This window comes from Triticum urartu, chromosome 3A, assembly GCF_056163025.1.
Source record: "Triticum urartu cultivar PI428250 chromosome 3A, HENAU_Tu73, whole genome shotgun sequence".
In the NCBI taxonomy this organism is placed as follows: Eukaryota; Viridiplantae; Streptophyta; class Magnoliopsida; order Poales; family Poaceae; genus Triticum; species Triticum urartu.
In genome coordinates this window covers 153,578,411-153,590,188 of record NC_141875.1, presented here as the reverse complement: position 1 = coordinate 153,590,188, position 11,778 = coordinate 153,578,411, and the positions used below count along the sequence as shown (strand labels likewise).

Genomic DNA, 11,778 nt, shown 5'->3' with positions numbered 1-11,778 from the left:
AATACTAACGAAACTAAACTTTTCTGAAACTTCTTTCTGAATTTTTTTCATCGACAGTATACTGAAGCTCCATTACTAACTAAAGCTCCATCAACAGTCAAATTACTAACTGAAGCTCCATTGCAATAAATAATACAAGCATGTGGGCTAGGGGTTTTCTAAGGAACTTACCCAATTTGCAGAGGAATTGACAGCGGATGGTGGTTTTTCTGGGAAGAACACCGGCGAATTTCAGTAGCTGCTCGCTGCAGGTGCTTCGTAGCTCGCCGGAGTTGGATCCGTCCACCTGGATGCAGCAGATCCATGGGAGGTTGGAGCTGGGACGGAGGCGAGCATATCCCTGTAGTTATGTTGCGCCATCGGGGTCGATGCAGGGATCGAGGAGATGCGCTGCGATGATTCGGGGTGACGGGGCACAGCCGGATGTCCTGCAGATGTTGAGTTTTGGCGGTGGAGCGGCGCCGGAGGGGCCGCTGGGGGTGGGGGAGCGGCAGCCGTCGCCGCCCGCGATCTGCTGGGGCCAGGTGAGGTGCGGTGTATTTCACCTTTGTTGCGTTGCAGCATGAGCCTCCTTGCAACGGTTTGTCGGTGGCAACGGCCACTCCTGGCCGAGTTTCTATCTAGATCGGATGGTAGGGACGCGTCCGATCGGATGGCTATGGAGGCGACTTAAAACTACACAAATAAGTCGGCTTATTTGTAGCATCCACCGAAAGAAAAGTGCCAAGTGACAAAGCACCCGGGCCGGACGGCTTTAGGGATCTTTTTTAAAGAAGTGTTGGGACGTCATTAAGTTCGACATGATGAGGGTGATACACCAGTTTGACTCCCTTCACACATCTAGTCTCCATTGGCTCAACTCCGCAAATGTAGTGTTGTTTCCCAAGAAAGAGGGCGCAGAGGGGATTGCCGACTACAGGCCCATTAGTCTCATTCATGTCGTCGCCAAGATTATCGCAAAAATTCTTTCCATCCGTCTTACCCTGCACATGAACAACTTGGTCTCCAATGCCCAAAGTGCATTCATCAAGAGCAGAAGCATCCACGATAATTTCATGTGTGTCCGGAATTTGGCCCGTAGGTTACACAAATGCAGGACTCTGTCTCTCCTGTTCAAACTAGATATACGCAAAGCCTTTGACTCGGTCAGATGGGAATACATCCTCGACCTCCTTCAGTGGAGGGGGTTTCCCCCCAAGTTTCGGGGTTGGATTGCGGCTCTTCTTTGCACATCATCTTCTAGCATTCTGTTAAATGGGGTGGCTGGCAACCCCATCAAGCACGGTAGGGGCCTTCGACAGGGGGACCCCCTGTCCCCACTCCTTTTTGTCATTGCAATTGGCACACTCCAACAACTACTGAGCTGGCAACCCGAAAAGGACTACTCCACAAAATTCATGGGAGAGGGATCATGGTGCGAACTTCACTCTATGCAGATGATGCGGTTGTTTTCATGGCTCCAATCAAAAAAGATATTGACAACCTCTCAGCCATTTTGCGCGGATTCGGGGAGGTCACCGGACTATGCACCAATTTTCACAAGAGCTCGGTTGTGCCCATTCGATGCAATCACCTAAACCTGGAGCACACTCTGCAAGGATTGCCGGCTAACAGGGCGTCCTTCCCCATAAGATACTTGGGCCATCCATTGTCCGTCTGGCAGCTTAAGAAGGTGGATTTGCAATTTCTTGAGGACAAGATTGCGGGCAGGTTGGTGACATATGAGGGGCAAAACATCATCACCATTGGACGAACAACCCTTGTTAAGTCTGTCACCACCTTGCAAGCGGTCTATTTCATCACATCATTGGTCATACCGCCGGGCATTCTTCATAATATCAACAAACTGGAGCGGGCTTTCCTTTGGTCGGGATCAGATAAGACGACGGGCGCCAAGTGCAAGGTAAACTGGGAGATGGTTTGCCGCCCGTGCGAATATGGCGGCCTAGGGGTTCTCAACACCGATAAATTCACGCGGGCCTTGCGCTTGAGATGGCCATGGTTTGAATGGACGGCACCACAAAGTTGTGGGTGGGCTTGGGAAATCCATGTAATGAGGAGGATCTTGACTTCTTCTACGCGTCCACGACCATCACCATGGGGAACGGCGCTAAAACGCCTTTTTGGGATTCTCCCTGGCTCCATGGGTGCAAGCCTAAGGATGTTGCCCCGCTCGTCTTTGCGGCCTCCTCAAGGAAGAATTGGAAGGTGCGGGAGGCCCTACAGAATAATGCATGGATCCTCAAGATCAACACCTCCACGGTTGTCTCCGTTGAACACATCCGACAATTCTTCACCCTATGGGCACTTGTGAATGATGTGCATCTGGATGCACTCTCAGAAGATACTATTGTGTGGAAGCATACGACAAGCGGGCACTACACTGCGGCCTCCGCCTACAAAGGCCAATTCCTTGGCTTGGTTCTCTCTCCCATGGACCAAATGGTTTGGAAAACTTCGGCGCCACCAAAGGCTAAATTCTTCGCTTGGTTGGCTATCCAAGACAGAATTTGGACTGCGGATAGACTACAAAAACGTGGATGACCAAATTGTGATCTTTGCACCCTTTGCAAGCGAGAGCAAGAAAGTGGACCGCATCTTTTCTTGAAATGCCACTTCACCATCAAGCTATGGAACTTGGTCATTACAAAATTTGGGCTTCATCATATGGACACCTCTATGTGGCATCTTGAGAGTTCGGTCAAGGAATGGTGGATAAATAGGACCGGCGCCGGAGTCCCCAACAGGAAGGCCATGGCCTCTCTAACCATGCTCGTGTCATGGACCATTTGGAACGAGCGGATTGCCCGTGTTTTCCGGAACAAGAGTGCTCCACCACCAATCTTGCTAAACAACATCATCTACGAGGCAAACCTTTGGATCACCGCCGGAGCTAAAACAAATTAAAGAACATTATTTTATGTGAGTAATCTTCCATGCCGTGTAAAAGTGTGTCCTTATAACAAACTCTATCCTCTTTTTATTTAATATAGATGAGGCAAATCTTTTGCCTCCGTTTCGGAAAAAGAACGCTGTAAAATTACATCGGTATGTATGTAATTTACGTTCATGGTAGGCTCGAAGCTACCCCACGTTCCCGGCTACCCCACTTTTCTTTTTCTTGAGAAAAAAGAAAGGCTGCGAACGGTTCCAGAGTATTGGCGGCGAAGAATACGGGAGACGGCGGCGTGGTGCTCAGCGATTTGGGGCGGTCTGGCTGGCGAGGCGCTGTGCTACTCGGCGACGTGGTCTCGACGCTGGTGCGGCCTGCTGTGCGCCGTCTGCCTAGGTCTTGGGCGGCGCTGTGCGCGGAGCTGTGGCTGGCGATCGCGGCGGCGCTGTAGTGAGTGACCGTGCATGGGCTACTACGTGACGGCATTCCTGCTGATTGGAATGTAGTTTGGTTGGTTGTGACTTGTGGATGCACATGAGGAGGTGAGCAATCGAGTTCAAGTGATTTCCGTTCAAAAATTCCAATTAGCTTCCCCTTACGTTTCCCTTTATCCGTTTTTTCAAATTGCTTTGGGATGCTGATATTCCCAAGTATAACTAGTTTTGGTGTTCTTGTTGAGTATATTGATTTATTAGGAAACATAAGATAGACTAAGATTTGTCCTGCCTTATTTTGTACTTCAAATTGGTCATTGAACTCCTATAAATATGCTCACGAGCCTCAAGCAATACATAAACAGTTTTGCTAAAGCACATCTAGATGTGCCATAAGTATTGCACATCTAAATCCTATATCATTGATCTTACATTGAGATTCAATACTGCATTGTGTTGAAAACATACGGAGCTCACTCCGTCTGAGCCACCTCAGGCAAGGGAATCGAGCAGCAGCAATGGTAGTATCCACCCTCGTCGAACTTGAACCTCTGCGATAGGTGCACTGCCGGTACTGGGTACTCGCCCCAATCCTGTTCCCCGTATTGTCTGAATATAGCCCGAGCATCGAACGAATCGTTTCTTCGGTTCGATTTCTTGCTGCAGTAAAGGATGTGGACAAGGTGAGACAAACTGTATATGGACAGAACATCACACAGGATGCCGGACAATGGTTTGTTGCTCTCACCTCTTCCTGTGGCGCACATTCATTATGGTTGCATGCAACTGCGGTTTGAAAACAAAAGGCAATTTTAGCACCAAGAATCACATAAAGGATTATTCGATTTATTAATAAATAACGGATACATAAAAATATCAACAATTATTTAAGCAAACAGAGATGCAACAGAAGCTAACTGTAATGCGTGTAACATTTATCCCAGAACACTCAAACTGACTCTGACACCATAGAAGTGACCAGCTGACATCCTAAATTGATCAGGATAGAACATCTTGGCGATAAAAGACTGATCATCAATTTCACCATAGAATGTTCGATGTGATGTCACACAATGACACACATGTAAGGGAATTTCAGTAAGTTTTGGTGGACAAAATTTATGACCAAAATCTGAATAACTGATCATCAGCTTATTTATATATGCTGTCAAATGTATAGTAAATTGGCAGAGAGTGATAGAAAATTAATTCCAGTTATACAGCTGTACTCACCCTCAATTCTTGTTTGGCATCCCTTTCAAGAACCAGGCCTGACTTGACGAAGGCGTCAGTTATTACCTCTGATGGAAGAGAAGTAAAGGGACAACATCCCACATCCCAGAAATATAGCTCAATTCTATGATAGTAATAGTGAATGCTGAGTTACTGACAATGGTAGGTAATGCGCAAACTGGTACTGAGGAAATTTAAAAGATCTGACAATACATACTACATGCATATTGCTTATTAGCTATATAACATTCCAAAGGATACTGCAAGCTCGAACAAGGCGCCCTTCTCCACCAATTTCAAGTACTGGAGCATATACAACACGGGCCCTAGCTGGTGAGCCTTTCATGCATGTCTGAAATTGTAGCATTAAGGTGATGTGAATCCCCAGAAAATGCAGAAGTATCCAAAAACAATTCATACTTGAATGTAATATTGTGTTTCAGACGTCGCTTTCCTATTCATGAAACCATATAGAGTGCTGTGGTGCAGTGCTCTAGAAAGTAGTATGAAATGCTTTGTTCTTTGGCTCGGACTTAACACGCTAACTAGTCATCTATAAATCAAATTCCGATCCAGATACAAAAGGCAAGTATTCGATGACAAAATATTTCCGGCTCTAAAGGAAACTTACCAGACCCTTAAGTCGTATAGAGATAGGTCGGTTTTCCAAAGCTTCATTTACCTGGGAAGATATTGACTGCATTGAAAAGGAAGTGAATTAAATTTCTTCATATTGCCATCCAATAAAATCGTATCATATCAGAAATGATAATACCTGGAGGACTTCAGAAGCCTGAGCAATACGATCCTTGTTCCACAACTTCAACATAAGAACCGTTAGGTGAAACGTTTTGGGTTTTATGAATATCGACTTGTCAATGCCGAACTCTGCAGATGATTAAAAAGAGCAGTTCAATGCCTGAATATACACATAACATTGTAATTTCGAAATACATAGAACAATACTAATAACATGTAGCGTCACCAGTGTAGCACTAGTACATATTAATAATAAGAGTACAAAATAGCACAGTTTCTAGATATTTCTACTAGTTGCACTTTTTTTCAGAATTCCAGAACTTTTAACTTAAATTATATTATATTTCTAATATCTTCCCTTTTTTCAATTTGCCTAAGCTTCTGCAGCATCTCATTATAAAACAGTGAGCTGCTAGGTTTCCTGACATCAGCATCACACTTTGGAGCTAATAAGCTATCAGGATCAAAACAAAAAGTGTGGCATGGCAGTCAATATAAACAAAACAACCTCAGACACATAAATTCATAAAGTATACTTGATACCAACATTAAGCTAAAATGACATCACATATTGACATCTTGCTTTCGTCGTAAACACAATGGACCTCTATATTGATTGCTTAGTATGTTGTAATTAACTAGGGAAAAATGGCTATATTTGTTTCTTCTTTTGCTGTTCCACAATTTCATATCCCCAAACATGGAGTGTCACAGAATTTCATATTATATATAGGCCATTTAGGTCATTCTTCTTCAATCTGCAACGAGGTAACGTATGTTCTATTGACCATTCCTACTTATCAAGAACATAAGTTGATAGTATTGACTGTTATAGAACTCAAAGAAGGAACATGCTACACTTGAAAAACAAAATGAGCAAAGCTTTAGACCTGGTTGGGAGCCCTTATTATCCATTTTCACTATGACAGAAATTTCTTCTTTGACTGGCAGCTTGACTGAAACACTAGGGTTCGCTGCTTCATCAATTTCTTCCATAGAACCTTCGCTTAGGCTTTCATCCTTATCACTATCCACATTAGATGCAGACGCCCCGAGGATCGACCTCTGGAAGTTATTTAGCTTCTCGACAAGAGCCGGGTGGATGGCCAACGGAAGTGATATGAAATGCGAGTAATCTAGCATTGGACTTTGAACAGCCTGAATCATGTAAAACATACGGGCACAAATTCATTATAGGGCCGCACTCAGCTAGAGAGATTAAGAAGTCTGACACTAAAGTTAAAGCGAGGGTTTCATGGCCAACCCAGTGGTCTCGACGAAATAAATAAGGAACACGACAAATGTAAAAAACATGTCCTCGTGATGGACACTTCAATTACCCCAATGAGGTACTACTTTCACAAAATTTGGAAAGTAAATGAGCAGACAATCATACAAATATTCCTTCTGGTATTGATGTTGCGAACTCTATGTAAGGCAGATGATGACAGCAACAACAATAATAAATGGATGTGTGCATCGCTTGATGCAAAGGCCAGGGCTTATATCTCCTTTCCGAGAAAAAAAATACAGTAACAATGTCACTTTTATAAGATGTGTTTGGTGACTCACACTGGCACTTCTGCAACAGATATAGGAGCTATGTGATTCTAGCATTCTGCACATGCACTTTGATACATTACAGAGTCGCCAAGTTAGTTTTAACTCAATGAACTTATATCTGTTAAGTAAGCTGCCTTGTGATTTGCGTAAATAGATAATGCAAGGTATCGATAAGAATTTTAGTGTGATGAACCAGATGAAGATGGAAAGTGAAACCAGACTATAACCAGTTATGATACTTCAACAGTATGGCAGCAAAGATAAACACATACAGTGCCAGTGATTCAGTAAAGACCTAAGCATACAGTAATCATCTGTCAAAGTAGTGCGTTGGATATCTACCTCTTCAAGGATCTTTGAAATCCTCTCTGATGCTTTTCTAATACTTTCAGCACTTTTGCCTTCGAGGGCTGTATTTTAAAAAAATAACTTATTTAGCTCTGAAAATAACTAATAATAGCTACCTTATTGAACATAATTTCAGAAAGAAAGATGGGGATATTTTTACCAACAAGTGTTTCCTCCTTTGCAGATGGGAAAATGATTTTAACTCCAGTCTCCTGTTCAATCTGCTTCTGCACAGATCCACTAAACACCAAAGAATACAAATTACACTAACAGATGAAGGTCAAGCATTATCCACAATAAATAATTGCAAGTATGAGATCAATACCCTTTTCCTTTGAGAAAACGCATTAGAGGAACATCTACCTGGAAAAGAACAATTGAATCTGTGAACAGTATTTGGAGACTGCTTACAAAGATGACACACATATCGAGCCTGAAGGGGTAAAAAAGAGCTTGGCTGAAAACAAAATGGTTGAAGCAATCTGTGTAGCATACCTCAACAGAAGAGGGATATTTTTCTCCCATTACCTCCATAGTGTTTTCATCCGATGCCAAATTCTCACTATCACTGATGGAAGTCCCCACTGTTTGCTTCCTTGCGGAATTGGATAGGTCATCAAGGTGAGCTGTATCATGTGGAAATATAAGATCATTCTAAAATGACACCACAACTCGGCACACACTAAATTAAAATGCGAAAGGGATTGAATTAAGAAAGAAAGAAAGAGACAAATCATAAGGGCAAAGGGTAAGTAACTAACTAGCGCAAACCGGGTTCTAAAATTAATTTCTAAGCTTTGAGCATCAACTCGGAATTTATTGATGGTCTTGCAGTCACCAAAGAAGTAATAACTACACAATGGCAGGGGTAAGCAGACAAATCCAAGAGAAGCTTGTACCAAGGGTTGAGCTCCTAGATTGACATCCATACCAAGTCAATCATCTGGCTAGCAATATGCAGCATCACAATAATCTTCAAGAATGCCAGTAAATTTCATCAGTGATTGGTGGGAAATAAGTAGCAAAAACCTTTTGGGGAAGATGCTTGTGTTGAGACTGGCCTCCATCTCTGCACAGGTGAATCTGTTTTCCTATGTTTCGGCGCATTGTTTGTAGCTCCCTGCCCCTGTTCCATGGCAGAGGAGGGCAAATTATTTGGACCAACTGATCCCTGCAAGTCAAAGCACTAACATATGAACATTGTACCGCTCCCTCAAAAAAAAAAAAAAAAAACAGTGTACTGTACTGGCCTACTGGGTAACTAGGTATGTTAACACTGAATTCATGGACCGAAATTAAATTCATCCTGGCAGTCAATTTCTGGTCGAGAAATCTAATCTAAGAGACCCCAAAGGGAAGGGGAAAGGTTGTAACATTCCTGCCGATTGCATCTCGCGCAGCAGCTGAAACCTAGCTACTTTCCTCTCGATTAACAAGCCATAACACAAGGGAAAGAAAATATCACAGAAGCTTAGCATCGAGAATCGTATTAGTACCTGAAGGCAGCAGCGGAGCGGGGAGCCAGCGGCGCGCAGGGGCCTTCGAGCAAGCTGGCTAAACCTAGCAAGCAGAAAAGGGGGCGGGGCGGGGCGTGGTATTAGGACGCCGGGGGATTACCGGTAGCGGTAGAGTAGAACGATTCGGCTACGGTAGCCATGTCGTTCTCGTGTTTATAGAGATTTTCTATTCTAATAGGAGACGGAGTAGGAAACAAATTGCAATGGGACTGGTACCTCGCGAGAGAGCCGTGCGCGAACATGACACGCGGAGGAGGGAGAGGAAGAGGATGACGCGCTGCGGCGGCGGCGGCGGCGGCGAGTGCCCGTGCCCTCGTTGCTGGGACTTGGGAGGGAAAAACAGAGGAGAGTGCCCTTCCCCAGCTATACTAGACAGGGTGAGGAGTCGGGGGATTCGTGGCCTTCACAGAACACTAGTCGCATCCAGACCAGACCAGAGTTCGTTCAGTTCAGCAACAGCAGAATACTGAATCACAAGTATATACATACATGCAGGTGTGATCGATCACACGAAACCAGAATAGCACCGACTGAGTTCCATGGCATTCGACTGATTTAGTTTACAACAAGGTGGGTGATGTTCATGTTCATGTTGTCGCGGCGGTTGAGCATCTCGGTGATGCCCTGCACCCACCTGTGCTGCTCCTGCCTGCTCCGGCACTCGAACTCGATCACCCGCTCCTCCGTCCGCACCCCGAAGTAGCCCCTCCGCCGGCCCCCCTCCTCCACCTCCCTCCCCGCCCACGCCGCCACCTCCGCCCGGACGCCCACCACAACACCTGAAACAAAATCCAGGACGTACGTACAGAGTTATATTAGAGACTGTGATACATGTACTACTACTGAAGTGGATTCAGAAAGAGTGCTGCTTACACTTCTTGGTCTTGATGAACGTGCCCGCCATGTGCGCGCTCTTCATCTTGATGATCACCTGGAAGTTGGGGTCTATGTACGCCGTCACAAGCTTCCAGTGGAGTATCCCTGCAACACATACGTGCATGTCATGTCAGCTCTCTGGATTTTTGTCCAACGATCATGCACGGATTGAAGTAGTATGACGTACCCTGCCTCGTGCGCTTGAGCAGCTCGCCGCCTCTGGACACGAAGATGAGCGGCGAGATGTCCCGCTCCGAGGCCGCCCTGCCGGCGTCCCCGGGCAGGGCGGTGGCCTGGATCTCCTTGTGGAGCCTGGCCCGCAGCATGGCGGCCCCGCGCAGCGCCGTCGCCGCGCCGGCGGTCAGCGCCATGATGTCGCCGCTCGCCTGCGCGTTCACGGCCGACTGGATCGACCCCAGGATCTGGTCGTGGCTCGCGCCCATCGCCTGCGCCATCTCCACGCAGTGCGACGCCACCAGCGCCGCCGCCGACGCGATGGCCGCCGCCGTCTTCGCCCCGCCGTCGCCCCTCGTGGCGGGGGGAGGAGGAGGAGGGGCGGGCGAGGACGAGAACACCGCGCCGGCGACCAGCGCGGCCACCGCCGCCGCCACCCCGGCCACGGACGTCGCCGCGTAGGCCTGCGCGTTGCGGGACCGGGCCTCGGCGCGCTTCTTCTCCTTCTGCTCCTTGATCCACGCGCCCATCGTCGTCTTGCCGCCCCCTGCCCTCCCCGCGGCGGCGGTGGCTCGGAGGAGCTGCGCGTCCATGCTACCCGCCCTGGGAGAGAACGGCGGGCTCGTCACTCCTCCTCCCACACCGCCGTCGCCTGCCTGCGACACCGCCATTGCCGCGTCAACTGGCGGCGGCGGCGACCTCTGCTCTTTACCTGCGCCCGCGACGACGCCCACGTCGGGGATGTCGCAGACGCCCTTGCTGCTCAGGACCTTGAGCGCCTTGGATATCTCCGCGGCCGAAAGGCTCCAGGACCTTGCGAGGAACTCCATGGTCTCCGTCGGGGTCTCCGGCGCCCGCACCGTCGTCGGAGGCCACTTCTCCGCCGGGGCCGGGCCGCCTTCCTCCTCGATGCCCTCGAGCCTCTGGAGCTGACCATTGCTGCTCTTCTTCTGCAGCTGCTGATCAAGGCATTCCTCCATTGCCTGAGAGAGTCAGGAGGTAAATGTTACTCGTACTGAACAAAATTACACAAAGTCAACAACATGTTCGAACATTCCACAGCTTAAAATTTTGAATCACATGAATTTTGGGCACGTACAAACGAGAGATCGGCGGCAGAGTAGAGCTGAGAGTGAGCTTGATGCTAGGACAAAGCTCAATTAGTACCAACTAGATACACAACTTGGAGTATTAACTGTCTGACATAAGCAACTGAGATACACAACTTAGAGCTGAGAGTGAGCTTGATCGGCAGAGTACTCACTATCTGACATAAGCAATTGAGAGTTCAGTCAAGCACACACGGATGACACTGTCAGGCTTGTCCCATATATGGAAGCCAGGAAAGGACAAAGCGTGATGAAGTGCTGTTAATTAACAGTGCTTAGAGGGGCTCATGCTGATAGTGGGTGCTAACTAAAGCCTCCATAAAAGTGCTCAAAATGTTGCTTTTGGCAGCACTGCGGCAGAGTAGAGTTTCTTTTGGCAATCTGCTCTCTTGTGGAGCCCCTGGTGTCTGTTGATATTTGGAATGAGAGCACAAGTGTTGTTTTGATCTCACATTTCACATTAACGTTTGAGCAGGATAGAGAACTAAGCTAGGTGTGCGAGTGGTCACTTAGTTGACAGAATATCCACACTGATATGCTGCATGTCATATTATAAGTTCTTTTTCTTGAGAAATATCGGAGTATGGCTTAGACACATACACAAAATACATTGAAGACTGACAATTTTTCATTAACTTAGAAATATGTTGCTAGTTTTAGAAAGTGGATACACCTTTTTTTTTCAACAGGGCTCACACCCCTTTCCATTAATTGCTTAACGGAAATACATCGGTCTCGGTAGTTTTTACAGCCATCGCCCATTGGGCTACTAGAAAACGACTAAGCAAAAGGAGACCGAAAGGGGAGAGCGAGTTGGAGCATTAACAGGAAACCCGCAACAAATGACTCTAAAATGAGTCATCCACCACGGG

General features: G+C 46.7%; 2 protein-coding genes across 4 annotated transcripts; both read right to left on the bottom strand.

Annotated features, from left to right (window-relative positions):
• Nucleotides 1-3,599: 3,599 nt before the first annotated feature.
• LOC125543432 (uncharacterized) lies at nt 3,600-9,190 on the bottom strand. 3 transcript variants are annotated; one of them, XM_048706773.2, is made up of 14 exons: nt 8,964-9,190; nt 8,727-8,790; nt 8,260-8,401; nt 7,726-7,856; nt 7,556-7,593; nt 7,391-7,470; nt 7,225-7,292; nt 6,210-6,477; nt 5,336-5,448; nt 5,192-5,257; nt 4,822-4,912; nt 4,561-4,628; nt 4,076-4,113; nt 3,600-3,987 (listed from the first exon to the last, which is right to left on the bottom strand). In XM_048706773.2, the coding sequence occupies exons 1-14, from the start codon at nt 8,987-8,989 to the stop codon at nt 3,801-3,803; spliced, it is 1,380 nt and encodes a 459-aa protein (XP_048562730.1). In that variant the 5' UTR covers nt 8,990-9,190; the 3' UTR covers nt 3,600-3,800. The 3 variants fall into 3 exon arrangements, with proteins under 3 accessions (XP_048562730.1, XP_087402798.1, XP_048562731.1); XM_087546672.1 differs by having other exon boundaries at nt 7,556-7,856; XM_048706774.2 differs by lacking the exon at nt 8,727-8,790 and having other exon boundaries at nt 8,964-9,096.
• On the bottom strand, nt 9,191-11,642 carry LOC125543433 (VAN3-binding protein). The gene is made up of 4 exons (XM_048706775.2): nt 10,897-11,642; nt 9,811-10,780; nt 9,621-9,728; nt 9,191-9,526 (listed from the first exon to the last, which is right to left on the bottom strand). The coding sequence occupies exons 2-4, from the start codon at nt 10,775-10,777 to the stop codon at nt 9,303-9,305; spliced, it is 1,299 nt and encodes a 432-aa protein (XP_048562732.1). The 5' UTR covers nt 10,778-10,780; nt 10,897-11,642; the 3' UTR covers nt 9,191-9,302.
• Between the last annotated feature and the right edge of the window lie 136 nt (nt 11,643-11,778).